Below are 20,959 nucleotides of genomic sequence, written 5' to 3' on the forward strand. Positions count from 1 at the left end.
CAAGCGCGGACCAGAGATGCCCGGCCGCCTGGTCCGGCCTCGACGCCGCGCACGTTGCCATGTCAGCAGGGCGGGCGCGTTGACAAGTCTGTCTTTCCGCAAACGGGGACTGCGTGTTGACCCGCGCGCGCAGCCTTGCCCTTGTGCAAGGAGGGGCGGTGGGTCCCTCGCGCAGCGACGCAGCCGCCGCGCGGGGCGAGAACCCTAGCCAGCCACCGGACGAGCGAGAGCCCATGCCCCTTTATTACTGCGAACAACAACTGGTTTCCCCTTTCGTTTATTCCCGCACCCGACTGCCCCTGCCCCTCCTCTCCTCTTCCCCACCTCCTCTCCCTCGAGCAGCTCCACGCGCGACGCCACCCCCGATGCTCTCGCCGCGCCTCATTGGATCCCGGGGAGCAATCGCGACGATCGGGACCGCACGGCGGCGCGACTCAGGGCCGCGGAGGCCGGCGCTGGCAGCTCGAGCTCGCGGCTGCGGCGAGGTCGGTGGCTAGGTCTCTCGCCGCCTGGCGATTCCAGCCCTAATCGCTGCTTAGGTTTAATCCCGTTTCGCTGCTGGCTCGCGCGCGGCGGGATGCTGCTTAGGGATTACGGTCTCTCGGGGGCCGAATGCTTTGTTGGGGGGTTCAATTTAGGTTAGCTTTTGCTCGGCGATTGACCTGTGCTGAGTTTGAGCGTAGACGCTTCCGGCTGCCATTTTCCGGCGCTCGGGGTCGGGAATTGCGTCAGCGTTGATCGAATTTGCTAGGGATTGAGCTGCTGGGGTTGTGGGCTTGCTGAAATTTGGGGTGTTCCCCGCTTTAGGTTTAGGGCGATTGGGTTTGGCGCCGCAATTTGGGAATCCGTCGTTTCCGCGCTTCAGGCCTCGTCCTGATCGCATTTAGTTTACTTGGGCGCTTTGATCTGTGCTGCATCCGAAGCATTTTGTTTTGGAACTGGTTTTAGCATAACCTGATTGTTTCCTTTTTGTACATGGGCATCGGTATACTGCTTTATTTTGGATGCAATACGTGATTGTTCAGTTTGCGGTTTGCGGCTTCTATTGATCTCTTCGGCGCCAGTAGTAGGGTTCCATTTGACGGTCTGGCTAAATAGGCATATTGCTTTAATACAGGATTTTTTATGTTGCGGGAGCTCCTTGTGGTGGTCAGATGGTTTGCTCCTTTTCTGTTACCTTAGTGATAGATTTTTTTCACTGCTAGATTTTTATGCTCGATCTGATCTCCTAGCTTAGGTTTACCTCAGTCTAGTACTAAATTTTGTGTTTTGATGCTTAGATTGGTTGCGATGAGGGCTATTTAGTAGTTTCATGCTAGCATCGTAGCTCAAAGATTTCCTTTTGATGTGGGTATTTTGAGTAGTAACACTCAATCTTCAGTATGGCATTCGAATGACTTGTGTTGATATTATTGATAGACAACATATTTGACTTAACGGGAAATTTTGGAGTTTCTGGGGCTCCAACCTTCAACTGTACTTTGTTCAGATTGCCTTAGCACATAATGGTAATACGGTATGCACTTTTTCTTGCCACAGGTCTGGAGAGATGAGGCATCCTCATGTCCTCAGCACTCTTTGGGTGTATTTGAAGCGTGCTGTTCAGTTCTGGTAATTATATTCAAGTTCTTGTGAACAACAGTGCTTTCTAATTTTTCAGTTTTTGTATCGTTATACTTCGGTTGCTGTTTGTTGCATTTTATGAAGAATGTTACAGTGGTTCTATCAAATCTGAATTCATATTTTTGCACTATGATGACACTTTGTTAAGGAAGCATGTTACGGCACAAATCTAAATGTATTAGTTATAAGGTCTTATTTAGTTATATATCCTGGCTGGTATTTGTATTCTAAAATTTGAAGAGGAAGTTAATCCAGCTTATAGGACAGTGGTATGAACTTCTAACTGTATCCTGAAATGCTTGGTCACACTGAAAGCAGAGTCATAAAGAGTATAGCTGCAGCTAAAGGAGAGTCACAAAAAGTAAACTGGCCAATCAACTTGCCTTTGAAAGCCCAAGTATGGGAGATCCTTAGGTTATTCAAAGATCACACCCTGCAAATAGTAAATATATATTTATGGAAGTCCTCTCTAATCCGATGTGCCTTATTTATTTAGATGGCATATGTATTCCCATCCAACCTCCATATTCTGATTCTATCATTGAAGCTTAGCCCACATAATGATGACCAGTATACATTCTGATGATCTGTAGAGTTAGATAATCCATCCAATGTTGTTACCAAATCGATCCATTTCATTAAAATTCTTTTTGTAGCTACAAAAAACAAAATATAAGAGGCACTGGGTTCACACGACCTTTGCAAAAACTCTGGTACCATATACTTCTCACTACTAGGCAAAATTTATTGATTGACTATTTTATGCATGCATTGGCATTGATCTCCAGAATAGTTATGCTCATTGCCAACTTTAGAAATATGATGATCTTGAATTTGTTTACCTTTTATGACAGGAACCTTACATATCTATGTGCCAGTTTACTGGAATAACCTCCAACCTTTGTCATGATTGGGTTTGGAAATGTCCCAGGATACAAAAATACACAATGTGACCAGATAACTAAACATCTCTATCACCCCTAGGTCACAAGTGCTGCTTAAAATCATGTTGCAATACTATTGTACACACGGTTTTAATCTTCTTACATATTTGGTGTGACTTTTCCTATTTGTTCATGCGTCTTATTAACCGATCACTAGGAAAGGCTATTTATAGTCAAAATATCCGCATTGTAATTCACTAACTGATTTGATCCTAACTGGTTAAGGTGCTTTTGTATACATACCTGCATAGTAATTCACTCATCAGCTCTGCTTTCGAGCTTGATGTCTTACTTGTATTCTCATCTGTTTCTCACGATAAAGGATTTTGATTGAAATTACAGGCACCATTTGTTGGCACGTTGTTGGTGTTCTTCTGGTGTTTACTAGGCACCATGAAGTGGAAGTCTGAGCATTGTCCGTGAGGCGTAAATTATACTATGGTAATCAAGCTTAATTTTTTTATATTGGTATAGTTCATATTGTGTTTTTTTGTTCTGAATACTGGGATTGACGTAAAATAGAAGTATGAACATTGCTTGACTTGTGTTAGGGCTCTTTAGTGGTTAGGTTCAGTTGAGTTGGGTGACCAGAACAGAAATAAACTGAATAGGCAGTCTTTACCGTATGGATTGTTACCATTTTGAATTGACAGTAAACATGATGTTAAGTCCTTGCTAGTATAAAGTTTTTTCCCCCTGTATGATCAACGGAAACTTGCTTTCAGTCATTGGTACTCAAATTATTATTTTTAGTGTTCTGTTTTAGTTTTGTTTCCACATAGAATGTGGCCATCTATTCAGCCATAACTATGATAAGTCATCCAGTTTAGTTCCACATAGAACTGTGTAACATATACCTCAAATCTGTGAGCGTGAGCTGGCAATGCTGTCCAGAAAATGAAAGGTCATGTTAGAAAGTCCTGATATGCAATTTACTATGTTTATGTCATTCAACAATTTTAAGCTATAATATAGTGATTATGTAAATGCTGCAATGCAGAACTGGAGATGTAGATCAGAGAATGGGTGCAACTGCAAGGAGAATAGATTAACATCACATCAGTGGTCATAAACAAGATCCATTAACCACTCAAGGTCCACAAAGGCCTTTTGGTGCAGCTTACTACTCTCCATATCACTATTTACATTTCACTACATTATGTACAGTCATCCAACTGTTGCCATGCGCCCAAACTTGCCTGCACCACCAACAGATGATCCAATCTCGTCCTTGCACCTCCCTGCCCCTGCACTAACCTCCACTCTTCCACCACCATTGCTACCCCCACCACCACGGCCTTTACCTTTGTGTGGGCTAGCACACTTCCTGCAAATGAAATTTTCAGGGACTTCTTCGAAATCACTGATCCCTGAGCACCTGGTGTGCTGCCAGACTCCGCACATGTCACATGCTAGCATACGTTCACCATCATCATCCTTGGCACCACATGAGCAGTCCACAGTCCAGTTCTCCAAACCCCTTTCCATCCTGAACTGTACAATCCTCCGATAATCTCCAGTGCATCGTCCCCTTAACCGAACAAGCTGGCCTGATCCAAGCACATGCTTCACAGGGGTTGTGTCACTGAAGTTTGGAAAGTCAGGGAGCTCTTCAGCCTGGAAGCTTTGGAACATGAGGTACGTCTCTTGAAATGCCCTTGAAGCCTGCACTTTCAGTTCAGCAAGGGTAGCACTTGCCGGTAAAAATACAAGTTCGTCTGGAGGTGCTGTGTAGTCTTTCGGGTGATCAAGTAGTTCAATGGAGCACCTCACACAGAGCAAGAATGGGTTTGAAGGAGTCCTTAGAGCATACTCGTCATAATGCTTGATGAACTGCTTGCAATCCAGAATCTTTGCTGCTGCACTATGTGATGCTGCACCCACCACCTCTGGTTGTGAAGACAGCATGGACTCTGGGTTCAGCAGAGCATCGTAGAGGAATCTAAGATCATGCAGGAGATGTTCAACAGAAGGCTCAAACATCGCTGCATTAACTGGTGACTGAATGGAGGAAGATTCCAGCCTGCTCATCATGAAATAATGGTCAAGAAAACTACCAGACAAAGTTCGGGTATCAAAAGGGAAGGAAACAAGACTGACCTGTACTCAATTGCACTTGTCTCAGCATTGCAGCGGACAGCAACAAAATGGCCATCATCCAGTTGTTTTCCACCCAGTTCTCGAAGAGAATAATCAAGCAGCTCCTGTGAATCAACAGCCTTTGAGGCAGCTCCCCTAAGTGCACGCCAAGATACCCACTGTCCAGTTTGCACAACCCGGAGGACCTTAAGCATTGCAGCTTCTGCTCGATCAAGATCATCTTTAGTCCACACACAAAGCACATTAGATGTAAGATCCATGCGCTTATAAGTTGAGGGTTTTGACATCTTCTGAGTTTGATGAAGCAGGTGCATAATGAAGCGGAAAAGGTCCCGTAGGGTCACCAGTTGGCGATCAGAGAGTGCCCAGTAAAGAGCAATTGTGTTCTGCAGTGGAGTCCTGATGGGGCTTCGGTTGGAAAAGTACAGCGCCAGATGTATACTGGAAAGCATGTCTACAGCCGTTCGGTAGGTTTCTGAGGTAAGTGCAAAGCTGCCAGCACCAAACTTGTATCCCCATTCACCATACCATGGGTGCCCACTTGTGACTGCATGCAGAAGTCTGTAGTCCATTCCATGTTTCTTGGAGATGTCCATGACAGTGACCTTCCTGCAGTGATGGAAATGATAGTTAGGTTGAAGGAAGGATTTTGGATAAATGTCAATTCCAATTAAAGATTGCTGTTCTGCTCCTTTCATTTACCTCACATATAGCACCTTGCACAAGCGATCCCATAAGCTCATTATGTCACGGCCAGTGAGGAATCTAGAGCCACCTTCACGGCCATTTACCCTTAGGAGGTGCCCATAACCGTTGGCATGCACTACAGCGTGCAGCAAGTGAGAGGAGTCATCCAGATGCAGGTATGCACACTCTTCGATTTCCTCACCATCCATATCAAAGTTGCAGAGGGCACACCTGGGGAATGTATTGCATTCGAAGTTAGAGAACTTGCAAAGTAGTATTCAGAGCATCACAAGTTCACAACACATTAATCATATTACATGCTTTATGATTTATTCAGAGCTAGGCAGAGATAACTTTCTAAGCTGTCTATGAAAACAAGCCCCATCCAAATGCAATCTATTTGAAACTCTCTGCATTTAGATTCGGGCATGCACTGATTCACAGCATGTAGACACATCTGAGTACTATATAGGCATCTAACGCACAGCATATTGACATCAACTGGTCATGTATTAACGTTGTCAGGTCCCATTTCCCATTCGCTGTTATGCAAGCATGTATATTTTCTGAAATGTGCCTCCCACCTTGATTCTCCAGCGACCATGCGAGTCCCGCAGCGCAGGCAGCAGGTGCGCCGGTGGCCGGAGAGCTGGTTGCAGTCGTTCTCGATGATGAAATGGTATCGCTTCCCGCAGACTGGGTGGCCACTCCATCCTGCAACCCAACAAACACATCAGACACAAGATTCCATTGCAGATGCTGTATTGCTGTATGGTAACAGTATATGACAAGGAAGATTGAATCAATCATGGTTATGGATGTGAAAGCAACAGCCCAACAATTCGCTGACAAGACGAAAGCTTCCAGAAAATTTGGGTGAAACGGGTCGATTTTTTTAAAAAAATAGAAAGACGTTGGATTCAAAAGCCAATACCGCTCAATAAATCGAAAAGATAACGAGAAGATCGAAACAAAACGAATGTGTATCTGTTCAGAAATTAACAAAGTATTTTTGTGTAAAAATATTTTTTCCGAGAAAAAAAGAAGGAAAATGGAAGGAAAGCAACTCACCCACGACTCTGCACTGATCACAATACACAGATCGCGATCGGAGCACATCCTCCTCAACGACGTTGAGCTCCACCCTGCCGCCGGTCTCCTCCTCCCCCGCCTCCCCAACCCTCAGGGACACCCTCCAGATCAGCAGGTGCGGCGGGGAGGCGGCGGCCGCCGGCGAGAAGATGGACGGGAGTGGGAGCAGCCTCGCGTGCTTCGCGAGGAACCCCCTCACCGCCTCCCTGAACGTCCCGGCCGCCCCGCCGTCTCCGGCCGCCGGGAACCCGGCGAAGTCCCTGGCCTCCACCCGCGCCCTCGCCCTCTTCAGCGGCCGGCCGTTCACCACCATCTCCCCCTCAGCCGCCGTCGGATCCCCACAGATCTGCCGCCTCCGTCGTCTTCCTCGTCGCCGATTAACCGGATCGGAACTCTGGTTAGGGTTTGCGGCGGCGGCGGCTGCGAGATAAAGAGGAGGAAGGCGATGGGGTCGATTCCTTCGAGGGGAAGCACGATCTGCTACGCCTGGTCCTTGTGCACCGGAGCGCTGGAATAAATTCCGGGCCCACGTAAGCGCGTGCGGCGTACAGTGGGATGGGTCTACGCATGTGGTGGTGGAATGGGCTCGTCAGGTCGTGGCAGGGCGCTAACCAGGGTTAGCCGGGGTGTGGGGTTGGGTTGGTGTGGTTGGGTTCGGGGCCTTTCTGAAAAGAGGGCGCCAGAAATGGGAGGGAATAAAGGCGGGGGTACTGTCGTCATTTCGTACCCATGGTTTCCGGGGGCGGTAGAGTACGGGTACTTGTGCAGGTCAAAATTACACAACTACCCATGGCCCTCTGGGAGTTCGCTATTTTCTCGATGCCTTGGCTATTCCGAGCAACAAACCACCGGTGGAGCCGTGGGGGTGGACTGGTGATCAAGCATTATTTTCACTCCTATAATTCCTCAAATAAAAGACCAATGATAGTCAAAATACGTACTATCTTGCTACTAACCATACATGACAGTTTATAACCATAATTTATAAGCCGATAGTAAGAAAACTCAACTTAGGGTCCGATCATCATAAATTATATGGAAAAAGAGTATATGAACTCGAAAAATAAGCTGGTGAGCTACGAAGGTTATTTCAGTCACATTACTGAGCAGTCTCTACAGTACATTGACAGTCGCTTTCCATGACTTCTGGAACTCACAACTAAGTGAAAGTGCATCTGCAGCACGAAAATTCACGCTAGCGTAGCCGTGCAGTTACCTGCCGGTCACAGGCAGCAGAATGGCAGCAGACGAGTTCAGGCGTGCAGCACGGAGGGCAGATACGGAAGCCCCAAACTGACCAAAAATCATTGGCTCACGGGTGGACGAAAATGCCCACCAAATTGTGAATCGTTCTCCAGTTTCCTGCGGCATCGCCGGGCGTCCAGCGGAAACGCTGAACGCTCGAAACTCCTTGGCTTCCCCAGGCTTCTCTCCCTTGCGCCTAAATTTAGCGGGACACATGGTTCGAAGGCGCTGGCTCGACCGTTCGGGCGCGACGACGGCTGATTTAAATAAAGGGATCGGATGAACGGATAATTATTCTCACGGATGGATCCAATACTGAAGGAGGGAATTGTTTATTTAGATGGGTCAGATTTGGTCACTGGATGGAGATATGGGTGGCATCGTATTCTTTTCACAATCCAGTTTGATTTGTACTTTTAGCTCAAAATTATATAAAATTAGAGGCTGATCGTATTAGAGCCTAATCTTTAAATTTTCTAGGCTAAATTCTAAGATCGTTTACCATTCCTTAGATGGAGATCGTCAGGATTTGAGCAGCGGGGTTGAGTAGAATGGAACACTAAGCAGCCGTACTAGTCTGTTCGTGGGTTAGGCCGATCTGTCATCTAGTCACGTCTACGTGGACTTTCTGGATGGAGTAGCACCCCGTTTGGATAGTTTGCTTTTTCTATATTTGTGGATTGGCTAGGTCCATTTCTTAATAAGATAGGCATTTAGGTGGCACATTTTTGTTGAGTATACTATTTTACAAGCCTAATGACGAATCAGTGCATTGTTTCCTTAGGAAAAGATGTGCGTGCATTACATTTTCCCAACTTCATTGCACCTGACGTACTATCCATCTGATAAAAAAGAAAGAAAGTTTTAGTTCTTAATACATTGAAGTGGTTTTTATCACAACATTTTGACTAGCAATATTTATGAAAATGTTTTTTAAAAGAATTGAAAGAGTTAGATAGTGTAAAAGTATTTATCGTGATGAGCCGAGCAACATCAATCCATACAATGTTTCTGAATACTGATGGGCAATTTGCTTCAAAATGGATTACAGCAACAACCTTAAAAAGATTTATATTTAGGATCGAAGGGTGTGTTTGCAATTATTGTTATTTCCAAAACCCAAATCATGTATTCCGTTAGCTAGATGATGATCATTTTTCTTTAGAAATTTGTTGGAAGCTCCTTTTTGGAACCTCCATCTTTTCACCTTTAGAGCCGGTGCATTCCGGCACTCCTTATTGATACACGTAGCTAATTTTCTATCAGCCGTCAGATTAGTAGCTAACTTTCCACTAGCCGTTAGATAATATGCTAGCGGATACCTGCGTACTAGCAGAGAAACCAAGAAAGAATCTGGAATACTCCAGCGGATAAAAAAATGGAATACTCCAGCGGATAAAAAAAAAACTTAGGCTAGATATCACTATTTTTTTCAATTAGCGGTCAGATCCTATGTGTTAGCAAATAGCTGCGGACTAGCATAGAGAGAATCTAGAATATTCCAGCATAGGGAAAAAATCTCATACTAGATCACATTAACAAAAATACTTAAAAGTACACAAAGGAGAGAGCGAGTCAAAGAAATATTTTAAAATGCAGTTAAGCCTTGCATTTAATCTTCAAGCAACCAATATACTTTTACAATACATGCACCAACGGATAAAGTATTGTTGCTTCAAACAAACCTATTGATTTGATAATTGAATTTGCAGTTGATATCGGGCTATGAATATCAGTAAATTGTCAAACACACCACCATGCTATCCAGGGGGCAACAAAAGTGCTCTAAACTCTGTCATGCTAGCAAGTAGCCCCCTTGGCTCGCAGAACCACCCGGCTAGCACCAGGTCACAGCAGAACAACAGCGCTCATCCTTACATCACACAAATCACGGCCTCGCAGCTGTATCTTGCTCACACGGCATCCGCCCTCCCAGCTTGGCTTGCCTAATTGCCTGGCCGCTCGCAGCAGGGGCATCTATTCATCGCAGCAGCGCCGCCGCCCCGCTCTCCAGCCACCATCCTAGCGGTTTTGCTGCCTCCAGTCCGCCTCCGCCACCCACCTCCATGCTTACCCGACGGTGTCAAGCTCCCCAGCCCTACACCGGTTACCCTCCGACCGCCGGCGACGTCCCCGCCCCCTCGCCGCACTGCCCTCGCAACCCTCATCCGCCACCGTGCTTCTCTACGCTCCCCCACCCCCTCTTCTAAGATCGGCGGTGGCCACCGGACCCCGGCAACCCCGAATACCGAACTCCGTCTGCTGCTGCCCTCAACGAGGAAGATGAATAGGAGCTGTGGCGACCTTTTGCGACATCATGCATCCCATCCGCGCGCGCGATGAAGAGCCTCCACCCTCACAGCTGCTAGCTTGTGCCTCCGTCTACAACCATACAACCGTTACTAGCTTCCGACGCCCAGATCAGGCCGCTATTATGGTTAGCTGTGGGGCACCCGCGCATGCCGCTCCACTCCACACAAATACGTCTCCGCTTTAATCGGCTGAAGTTTTCAACGATTTGATCTTAGCTTGCTGGTTAGCGGATCCTGCCGTCATATGTTTCCCAAACTAATTCAATCAGCTCACGGGTTCTATGGGCGCTCCAAAGGTGCGCCAAATTTCTAGTTGTGACTTGTAGGCCTGCCAACCAAGTCCGGCGCAAAGGTTACAGTAAAGCTATCTAGGTTGACATGAATGGGCCCGAATATGTTCGGCCCAAAAGAAAGCTTGAATATTAAACAATGACTACTAAAACGGTAAAACCTTACTGCATTTGATCGATCAAACAGCATTCATTCCATTTCCTTCTGCTTCAGCAAGAACACTCACACATCAATCCATGGACTCTAACGTGAATCACATCATGGCGTCTCAAACCAAAACGGCCATACTTGCCATACAGGGTGTTCATGCTAAACAGCGGCTTTCCCAAGCTCTCCCCCTCGCCTTCTCATTTTCCACAAATTGGACGCCAAGCAAAGCAAGTGAAGATCCACACACAAACAACGGTTTCGACGAGATGGCCGGTCAGCAGCTAGCCCATCACATGGCGACGTTCCAGACGGCCCCTTCGCCCTCGCCGCAGGCCTTGTGGATGTGCCGCATCCTGTCCACCGACTTGCAGACGCCGCTGCAGGACCAGTCGAAGGACGCCACGCACACGTTCCCGGCTCGCTTCTTCCACTCGCAATCTGCACGCCGATCGGACGAAAACAGGAGAGAAGAAGCCGCCGTTACAGCAAAATCTGGCTGCTGCTGATCTATCGTTGCTGGGTGGGTTCAAGAAGAGAGATGACCTGGCGGCGTGGCGCAGCACATGCTCCGGTCGTCGACGTGCTCGACCTCGAGCCCGATCAGCCACGCGCCGAGCGAGACGTCCTCGTTCGCGAACCTGTGCAGGATCGGCCTGGAGATCGAGCTCCGGCGAGCACGTCAGGCGCGGAGGGCAAGCGAGAGCACGATGCAATGCAAGATTATGGTTGGAGCTTACTGGTTGATGGAGATGTAGGCGGCGAGGTCCTTGGAGATGGCGTAGATCTGGCCGGTGGCGTGGCGGAAGTACTTGTTGCCCTCGTCCCCGAACTTCCAGTACTCCGGCTCGTGGTACTTCACTCCCCTGCAACAGAAACAAACAAATACAGGTCAAGTCAAACTCCACAGAGCCGTACTGATCAATGATCATGACTGCAAGCTTTTCTAGAAAAAAAAAACAGAAGCATGTTTTCTGATCCTAGCTACACGGCAGGAGGTTTTGCTCACTTTTGAGAAAGAACTGGGCCGGACTTCATGCAGCCGACGTACACCCTCGGCCGCGTCCTGTGCTTCGCCAGCCTGCTCGACAGCATCCCTGCAGTTCAGTTCAGTTCAGTACAGAAATTTGTCACGACTGCCCCTGGACTGAAAAAAAAAGAAGAGAAATTGCTACGACATAGTAGTAGGGCGCAGCGCGTACCGAGGTTGAGGTGGACGTCGTCGTCGACCTTGACGTAGAAGTCGGCGTCCCAGGTGGCGACGGCGGTGGTGAAGTAGATCCTGGTCTTGGACGACAGCTCGTGGTAGCCCTCGGCGTGGTCCAGCCGCAGGAAGTCCCGGGTCTCCGCCTCCTCCGCGTCCAGCGCGCGGTCCAGCGCCCCGCCGCCCGGCGCGCCGCTGTGCCCGATCACGAACCGAACCACGATCCCCTTCTCCGTCTCCAGCTTCCTCAGCTTCTCCCCTGCGCCGCCGTCACGTCGTCGCGCGCGTCAGGCTGACAGGCTTGGTGTGCGCCTGGTGGTGGCGGGTGCGCGTGGTGTTGGTGGTCAGGACATGCATGCGTACTACCTCTGGGGACCCAGGTGTCGCGGAGCGAGTCGCGCCGCTTCCGGCTGGTGAAGGCCGTGTTGATGCCGATCACGACGCGGGCCTTCTGGGGCGGCTTGGTTGCCACGGCAGTGCCGCCGCCGCCGCTCCTCGCGCGCTCCACGGCCAGCTCCATCTCCAGGGTGGACACCGCCTTGTCCAGCGACCTGGGCAGTTCACCAAAGCACACAAGCATGAGATTTTTTTTTCGAAGACAAAAGTCATACGATGATTGATGTAGACGCATGTGCTTGTTGGATGTCAACAGTTGCAGTATCCTATTGCGGACAGAATGCTTACTGAATCGCTTGGTGAGTCCTCGACACCTCGTTCAGGAGATCCTTGGGATGGCTCTCTCCTAGTTTCTGACCAGAGATTCAGAGTTCGATCAAATGCAAAGGTGGTCGAAACTGCATGCGAGATGAACATGCAAAGAGTAACCATGCAACGCCCAGTGACAGCGCACTCACACGCTTGTTGCCGCCGCAGCCAGACACACGAACGCCCTGCTTGGCGCCGCCGTCCCCGGCCGCGTCCGCCGCCGACGCCGGCACCAGCGGCACCCTGCCGCTGAGCAGCAGCCCCGCGACGAAGCTCGCGACGCACAGCGCCGCGACGGCCTTCCTCGACAGCGGCGCCCTCGCCCGCAGCGCCTTCGTCTTCTCCAGCTGCGGCTGCCGCTCCGTCAGCGCCTGCGCCAAATTCCAACCAGCATACAGGTAAAAAAACGTCACGTCATTGCAGCCGCGGCAGAAACCTCTCAGGCTCATGCTCATCGACCTGGTCGACGGCGACATTGTGCGGCGGCGTACGCACCATCATTGCAGCAGGAGGTAGGCGACCTCCGCTCGAGATCGCGTAGCAGATAGTAGGCGGCTACGGCTACGAGTACGAGCACGCCGCACCAGGTGGGTGGCTCGGGCGACGCCTGGATGGAGGCCAGGGCAGGAGGATTTATGTGCCGGGGCGCGAGCAAAGCGCCGGCTATCTGCCCGGGCCGCCTGCGCCGCGCGAGGGTTCGGTTCGGGGAGCCGTTTCGTGTGAGGCGTCTCGAGACTCTCGCTCACGCCGACCGTGTGAGGAGGGATCGCGGCGCGGGAGTGCCGGGAACCGTCGATCTCAGGCGGGGAGACGGGACGGGCCAATCATGAGCTGGGCTGGCTGGAAAAGGGGCGCGGAAATGGGAGGGAACGGATGCGCTTTTCAGTTGTTTTTGCAGTTGTCTAAGCAAGCCAAGCCAGCTGATGGCAGTTTACTCATTTCACGCGAAGTTTCACTGAACTGAAGCCACTGTACTTGATTCACCTGCAAGTAAATGACGTAGTAGGCAAGGCGCTGCTGAGCCAAAGCTATGTGCAAATATGAAAACGCATGGCAGAATTCCAGCCATCAAATGCTATATTGAACAAGCCCATTTGCAGCAAAACTCTCGTTCTCTCGTAGGGCTAGCATCTAGTGATGACGATTGGCGAATTAAGTAACGTATTCCTGGTAAGATAGTAGCTAAGGTTCGACAACCAAAGGCTTCAACATTGCGTAACACCACAGTACAAGGCATGCCCTGGCTCTCATACACGCTTTGTCACAACAGGAAAAAGGATCCACGCGATGACTAACCAAAGATCCAGCCTCAGCTTCAATTATCGATCCCCACTACCTCAGCAGCAGGCAATTTTCACTCAACAATATGCGAGTGCACATATATACTTTTCATCAATGGAGGAAGAATCAAACATACAAATATCCAGCGATGTGACTTGCCACTAGATTCATGCCTTCAGCATATACTTCTCTTGTTGAAAGATTCAATTGTCAGGTTAGCAGTAAAGGCTGGTATGGAGTTCATCCTCCTTATGAAGACGTCGACCTGAAAAATATGGTTAGATCTTCTGCGGCAGTAAATTCCAGTTTCAACTCAATACACATCTAAAACAGTTTTTGGACCTTGCTGTTCTAACAGTGCCAACCATAAGTGTACGGAGTGGTTAGGTCCAATTCTTAACAAATCTGTTTTGTCTCAAAACTGCTTACGGGAAACCCCAATATTAGGAACATTTGCGCTCCTGTACTCAACAAATCAATTAGACATTTAACTCAAGTGCAACGCTCAACACGTTAAAGCAAATGCAAACTTATCTATCGCGTACATTAGTCTATGGCAGCCCGATTCAATTACCAAAGTTCAGAACCTTGAAGAAGCTGTATTTTGACTTCCAATTTAAACACATGCAAACTCAAGAACCAAGCTCCGAAAAAAACAAAATATGTAGTTCCAAGGTGGATTCAGGACTTCAAACCACTGGATGTTTGCTAGTAAAATGAAGTAAATTAGCTTAATACCTGCTGAGCGATTTCTTGTTGAGACGTGTAGTCGTTGACCTGTATTTATAAGTAACGTCAAATATGTTCCATTAAAATATATGAAAGACCATTTCAACAGTGTGATAGTATTACCACAATATTAGTGCTTCCAGATTCATAGTCAAACTCAAGCTTTTCATCATCACTTTGGGCATAAACTGATTGCAGAATAAAGCGTGTTACAGGGATCCCATTTGACTGCTGCTGATCGTTCATCACTATCTAAAACCATGAAACACAGAAAGGTTATGCCAAGTTACCATTTATGTTTGAACAGCTGGATAGAGTTAGAAGCATGTAAGAGGAAAAATTAAACAAAATATAGTGGCAGAAAAATATTGAACATGAATATATGATGTTCACAAAAATTAAACAAATGCAAAACATCGACGCACACAAAAATTTTCCTCCAAAAGAGAATTTGAAGATTATTATCAATATAAAAATATAAAGATGGACTCTATTAACCTCAGTAATAACGTGCATATTGCTTATGAGCTTGAATCCTGAAGCTGGGCATTAAACTACATGCTCGACACAAAACTCTGTTAAGCACAAGTTCCAATAGCAGGATCCTGCTAGTCTTCTGATAGTCCACACCCACAAAACAAGCACAGGGCTAAAGGGGAATTTAAATTTAAAACTGGATAAAAACATGAAACAATTGATTCCATCTAAGAAAAAATGCTCATAAAATTTCTACAAGTAGCTAAAACAGTTTATGTTGAGATGCTAACATAAAGCATTCTTTCCTCGACATCTCAAACAATGCCTTTGGGATGTCTCTCTCCTTGGGTTGAGCATTTTCTTTATATTCTTCAGAGGCCAACAGAGAAGGATGGAGATTAGCAAAAAGCAGACCTCGTATGATGTGTGTTACATTATCATTACCTTGTAACCGAAAAGCGAACAGCAGGCTTTCCGGAAGACCGAGATCCTCTCTGCAAACACTGCCTTGTATCTGTTTTGAACAAAGTATAACATTATATCCAACAAACTGTGCAGAAAATTCTAGAAGATAAATAACAAGTTACATACCTTTCTTCGCGTTTTTCAAGTGTGGCAATTTGATTCTTAAGTTGTGCTAACTTTTCAGCAAAATTTGCATCTACCACAGTCCCAGCATCTGTATGTCAATGTTCACCCAAAGAAAAGTAACAAGTAATTGAGCATAAAAGGTACAAACTATTCAAGTATTGTTCACTCGATTTAAAGTACAGACTCAACTACTCCAAACACAAACCATGAATCAAATATATTTTAGGAGCAGCCAGAATAACTCATGAAAGAAACTGTAGACTAGTTATTGCATATGACAATAAGTGAAAATAGAAATCCATAGGACATAGCTCTTTTAGCAAAGTATATTACTGGCAAAAGAAATGTAAGAAAACAACAAACATCCAAACCATGAACCGTAGAAATGATGAGGCTGCATACCAGCTTGTCCTTTCAGTTCTTCGACTGCTTGCAGCCTCTCTTTTGTTTTCTTTAGTTCAGCTTGTAGCGCTTCTATTGTCTGCTTGGCTTCACTGTCAACTGCAAGAGTATTTACCATGCGCAGTACTTTTGTGCTCGAGGCAGAGTAATCTCCATGACCTAACTGTCAAATATGACAAGAGCTTTCAAGCTAGCAGAAGCATGGCACACAGAAGAGAATGTTGCAAGTTAAATTAGTATTCTTCACATTTACGTATCAAATAATTGCAGTCAGCTATCTATATTTTTAAAGACGCCACATCTATTTATGTGCTGAGTTTCACAAGGCAACATCACTAAAACAACAGACAATCTTGAAACATCAATGGAACAGACATCTTCAGGGTAAAACCACCCATCAAAGTTTCATTAGAAGCTGAACGGCACATCACTTCTTAGCTCTCCTACTTCAGTTCATAAACCGGGAGCCACTTGTACTGTTCCCCATTTAAAAAGTTGCGGACTCAAAGGTTTTTGATAGTTTGCCCAGCACCAAAATCCAATTCTGTGGCATCCGAGATATTTAAACAGTATATCCCAAAAAAATTTTCAGAATTACTTTGAGGCATACGTGAGGTTGTCCATTTTTCTAAAACTGTTGCAAATAATAGATTAGGAACATCAAGGCACCAATTTAAGGGGTGATTTCAAATATCCTTACCTTGGACTCTAGTAAAGCCACCTGAGAGCGTAGTTGATCTCCCTCTCGCTCCAAAGACTTCGCTTTCCTTGCTTCAAGGCTTAATCTTTCATTCATCATATTGAGTTCAGCGTCTTTATGACTAATCAGTTCTTTCTGCTCATGCATAGTGCTCTCTAGCTCTCTTATCATTTTTTCCATTCCAGATTGATCTGACTCCATAGCATGTTCCTTTCTCAACTTGTCTCTTTCTTCACTGATCGCAGCAAGCTGACACACAAGAAACAGGCCAGAAGAGCAGAAGTCTAAGTGTATATTCTTGGCATATGAAAGAATGGACTTTCAAACCACATGTGAACTCCAGGTACATAGGGATAAAAACAGAAAATGGACAATTACTAGTATAACAGGTAGCAACAATATGGTACCATAAGCTCAAGCCGCTTGACCTCCTTGGCAGCACTTTCAGCCCTCTCTTTAGCAAGGGTAGCTTCACCTTCTGCATGTTGCTTGCTGAGATCAGAAAATTCCAGCGCAACCTCTAGTTCTTTCAACCGTGATGTTACTTCACCAACTTTGTTCAAATTTGTCAATGCTTGCCTGTTAATCATTCAGATGACCACATAAATTTTATATGATGAAAATACAACTAGACGAGCGACGAAACTAAAATAATAGCCTTTTATGCAAGCTTTATGCAAAACAAACCTATATATTATGGTTTATAAGTTACAACATGTACTATATGTGTTTTACATAAGAAGACAATATACTACTCTGGATAGATTAAATGGCAATGAAATTATCAAAGATAAATAGGGTATGCATACTTTTGCAGATCTGCAAACTTTTGAGGTATGTCGGCATAAGAAGACACATCAGGTATGTTGCTGAGCAGCTCTGTACAAGATGCTAATTCAAGCTCCAACTTATATGCTTTGGCTTCAATTTCCTGCAGCTTTGATGATTCCTGCTCTGCTCTTTCCCTGCGCCCCTGCTCCTCCAATAGTTTTTCTTTCAGCAGCTCAACATTTGTGTGGGAAGATTTTAACCTTCTAGCTTCATGTACTTCCTTTTCCTACACATATGTAATCATATGGGTTAAAGTGTTATTGGTTTTAGGAACTTACATAGTGGGTTAAAGTGTTATTGGTTTTAGGAACTTGCATAGTGGGTTAAAAGTGGGCCAATAAAAAAAATTAAGAAAGCACCACCTCATCATGCGAAACTGATACAACATTCTGTAACAAAATTTAAGAAAGCACTGCGTTTTGTAACAAACTGAGGGTGCTTTGATAAATATAATTATGCACTTCCTCAGTTTTTTCTTATTTCTGCATGACAACTTTGAGAACATCTGTCGTCCTAGCTGTCAGTTTCCTATGCACTTTGGATGTTTTCTTTGTCTCGCCAACCAGGTTTTTATGCTTAATGTGAAGACTTCAACATTAGTGATTTAACTAGTGGCATCTGTTACCCCTTGAGACAGTACTGTATTTGCATTTTGCATTGATTGGAAAAAATAGAAATTACGGATAGGAGAAAAAACGTGACCAAGCTGTGCTAATATAAAACTTCCAACGTATAGGTAACATATCTAGACTGCCCTGCAGCTTAGATAACCAATAGGGCAGTAAACATCCTCCCTTGAGATAAACATATACCATGGATCAAGTATGGTGATATAACGTGTTGGAATAACAATGATAACCTGAGAACTTTTTTTCCAGCCAGAAATTACTGGATTTCTAGCTGATCTATATTGAAAGAAGCATTTCACAAACAAACTTTCATAAAACATCTACATGGCATAGACCATCTACCATCAAGGAGATATAAATTTGATAAATGCTTACATAATTCCGGAGCTCCTCTTGCAAAAGCTTGATCAACTTCTGGTCATCTGTTGGGGCACGTTGATCAGGCAAAGCACTGGAATTCAATAGCTTGAGCTCCATTTCATTCTTTTCACGAAGACACTGACCAAGACCATATAAAATAAAAGTTAGTGTCTGGAACCAAATTGAAGGACCAACATATGTGAATCAGTAAGTGTGGAAATTTTGGTGAGGGCTCCATTCTCAGAAGGGGCAAGAACAAGAAATGCAATTATGCAACAGACAATAGAATCATGCAAATCAGATCGATAATTCAATACTGACCTCGTCAAGCTGCTTTTTCAAGTCCACCAACTGCTCATTTAACAACTTTGCTTCACTCTCGTAGTTTTCTGCCTTGAGTCTTGTTTTCTCAAGCTATCCCAAAGGTTTAAAATAGATAAGTCAACAAGCAACCACTGATGGATATTTGAAAGAGTCTAACAATATGAACCTCAGCATTAAGTTTCGAAGCAGATAAGGTTAGGTCTTCTTTCATATATGAAAGTTCCTTCTTAAGGGTTTTCTTCTCCCTTTCTGAACTTTCAGATGATCGCTGCAAATTCCCTTCCAAATCTTTTATCAATTCCTTTGCCGATGATGCTGATGATTCTGCGCTTATCCTAGAATCAGTCTCTTTATTGAGTTGTACCTACATTACCATGAAGTGCGCCACCATTCATGTCCATTGATAAAATAAATATATGATAGGACACGAAGTGTAGATCAAATGTGGTCATAAACACTGATTCATAGATTTGTCATAGATTGCTACCATGGCATTCCGTAATAGAACACCCATTTCCATGCCCCCCGCCCCACCCAATGAAGGGAGAAAAAACACTCACAGAAAACAACCCCCCAGCAAACAGGAAACATGACGATGGTTGTATCAACTCAGTGTGATGTCAATGCTACATATGATGCAATGGTAAATACAAAACCAATCAGGGAAATACTGCACTGAAGTTCCTTACAAGAAACGCAGGAGTGCAACAAATGAAAAGATGCAAATCATGTGTCAGAGATTGATGTCCCCCCAAAAAATATGCCAAAGGGTAAGAAGATTTATACCTCAAGTTCATTTATTTTTTTTACTTGATTGTGATACCTCTCCTGATAGTCAGCTAACTCCTTCACTAGCCGTTCCTGTAATGCACTCTCCCGCCCTTTTGTTGCTGCCAGTTCTTGCTCCACGTAGTTCAGTTTATCAAGGAACTGCATCCTTTCATCCTCTGCAGCAGTAAGTTATAGTTTGTTGATTCCGTTTGTAAGTATATGATTCAGTGGCTTGTAACAAAATAATGCTAACATCTGAATCCAGGTTGCTTAGAACAAAAGGAAACATCAACTATTACTCTATTAGTTTTCCCTGGTTCGTATGTCCCACGAGTGAGGAACAGCTAAATGAAATTAACCATGCTCACCCAGTACGCTTAAGAAAATAACTAATGATAAAATCACAGTAAACCAAAGCATACCACTCTTGGATAATTGCTCCTCCAAACCACCAATTTTTGTTTGATACTCCTGAACTTGCTTCTCTGCAGTGTCCAATGCCACCATGAACTCTGATTTCACCTTTCAGATCATTATGTAAACCGACTTTAATGACATATTTGGCAGTATCAGGGGGCCAAAGGGCAGCCCGCAAACGATGTAACGAAATGTTCCATAGGTCCAATGAGCTAAACCATGGCAGTACAAGGGTCGAAGCGATCTCACCATCTGGCGGCAGTGGTACGTGCAGACCATGTCATCAAACGGCTCTCCGGGGGCGCCCGCGGGCACGAGGGCGGTGGGGCGGTCGTAGAGAACCAAGCGGCGGTCGGAAACTGGACTCCGCCCGGCCGCGCTCGCGCCGGCGCCGGACATGACAGCGACGAGGTCAGCATCGGCGTCGGCTTCGGAGTCCGCGCGGCGCTTCCGCTGTGGTGGCGTGCGGAGAATCATCTCGCCGCCTTCGCAGTGGCTCTCGCCTCCCCAGGGTTCTGGAAGCTTCGTTCCTAGGGTTCTGGACTGGAGCCAAAGGGGGCGGGACTGGAGCCGGGGGGGAGAAAGGAGTTGGGGGGGAGCGGGGGATGCAGGCGGCGTTAGGGAAGGAGGAGCGATTCGATTTGAAAAAAACTGCTGGAAATTTGGTGGGCTTCAGCTAAAAAGGGAAATGTTTGGAAGATGCGCGTACGAAACGTATAAAGATAATTTTATTAATAATGGTAATAATGGTAATGGTATAGATAGGACGTCCGATGGACACCCTCACCTACTCACGAGATTTATCCGAAGAACTAAAACGAGAAGCAGAAGGGCGCGTCACTCCTGCTCCCCCGCTGTCTGCAGGAGCGAGGGCGGCACGGTGGGCAAGGATGCTTGCGGGTGCGGCGGCGGCAGCGCGCGAGGCGGCCTTCAGAGCTTCAGGATGGCGGCGCACAGCGAGCCCCACGCGGGCAGCGGCGAGCCTCCACGTAGCCTCCTCTCTTAGCGCCAACTCGGGACGGCGGCGTTTCAGCATCCCGCGGACGCGCCTCTCCTCTCCACACCATGCTGCTTTCCACCCAACGCTGCGCTACTCC

The 20,959-nt window shown here is 46.2% G+C and overlaps 3 protein-coding genes and 1 pseudogene across 3 annotated transcripts; all 4 read right to left on the reverse strand.

Moving 5' to 3' along the window:
- Window positions 1-434: 434 nt before the first annotated feature.
- LOC112891507 lies at window positions 435-1,564 on the reverse strand (annotated as a pseudogene).
- A 2,026-nt stretch (window positions 1,565-3,590) lies between these two features.
- Window positions 3,591-6,759, reverse strand: LOC112895867 (PHD finger protein At1g33420). Its single transcript, XM_025963864.1, has 5 exons — window positions 6,426-6,759; window positions 5,939-6,068; window positions 5,370-5,585; window positions 4,668-5,276; window positions 3,591-4,590 (listed from the first exon to the last, which is right to left on the reverse strand). The coding sequence occupies exons 1-5, from the start codon at window positions 6,757-6,759 to the stop codon at window positions 3,735-3,737; spliced, it is 2,145 nt and encodes a 714-aa protein (XP_025819649.1). The 3' UTR covers window positions 3,591-3,734.
- A 3,716-nt stretch (window positions 6,760-10,475) lies between these two features.
- LOC112894396 (probable beta-1,3-galactosyltransferase 8) lies at window positions 10,476-13,390 on the reverse strand. The gene is made up of 8 exons (XM_025962093.1): window positions 12,500-13,390; window positions 12,330-12,394; window positions 12,012-12,196; window positions 11,644-11,904; window positions 11,451-11,538; window positions 11,182-11,307; window positions 10,988-11,097; window positions 10,476-10,882 (listed from the first exon to the last, which is right to left on the reverse strand). Exons 1-8 carry the CDS (start codon window positions 12,824-12,826, stop codon window positions 10,734-10,736), a joined length of 1,311 nt encoding a protein of 436 aa, XP_025817878.1. The 5' UTR covers window positions 12,827-13,390; the 3' UTR covers window positions 10,476-10,733.
- Window positions 13,391-13,642: 252 nt separating this feature from the next.
- LOC112894395 (mitotic spindle checkpoint protein MAD1) lies at window positions 13,643-20,490 on the reverse strand. Its single transcript, XM_025962091.1, has 15 exons — window positions 20,112-20,490; window positions 19,868-19,967; window positions 19,461-19,621; window positions 18,841-19,038; window positions 18,672-18,764; window positions 18,366-18,488; window positions 17,340-17,587; window positions 16,938-17,109; window positions 16,531-16,779; window positions 15,831-15,993; window positions 15,429-15,516; window positions 15,282-15,351; window positions 14,484-14,612; window positions 14,370-14,408; window positions 13,643-13,896 (listed from the first exon to the last, which is right to left on the reverse strand). Exons 1-15 carry the CDS (start codon window positions 20,337-20,339, stop codon window positions 13,807-13,809), a joined length of 2,151 nt encoding a protein of 716 aa, XP_025817876.1. The 5' UTR covers window positions 20,340-20,490; the 3' UTR covers window positions 13,643-13,806.
- Window positions 20,491-20,959: the final 469 nt, after the last annotated feature.

This window comes from Panicum hallii, chromosome 5 (genome assembly GCF_002211085.1).
Source record: "Panicum hallii strain FIL2 chromosome 5, PHallii_v3.1, whole genome shotgun sequence".
Taxonomy (NCBI): domain Eukaryota; kingdom Viridiplantae; phylum Streptophyta; class Magnoliopsida; order Poales; family Poaceae; genus Panicum; species Panicum hallii.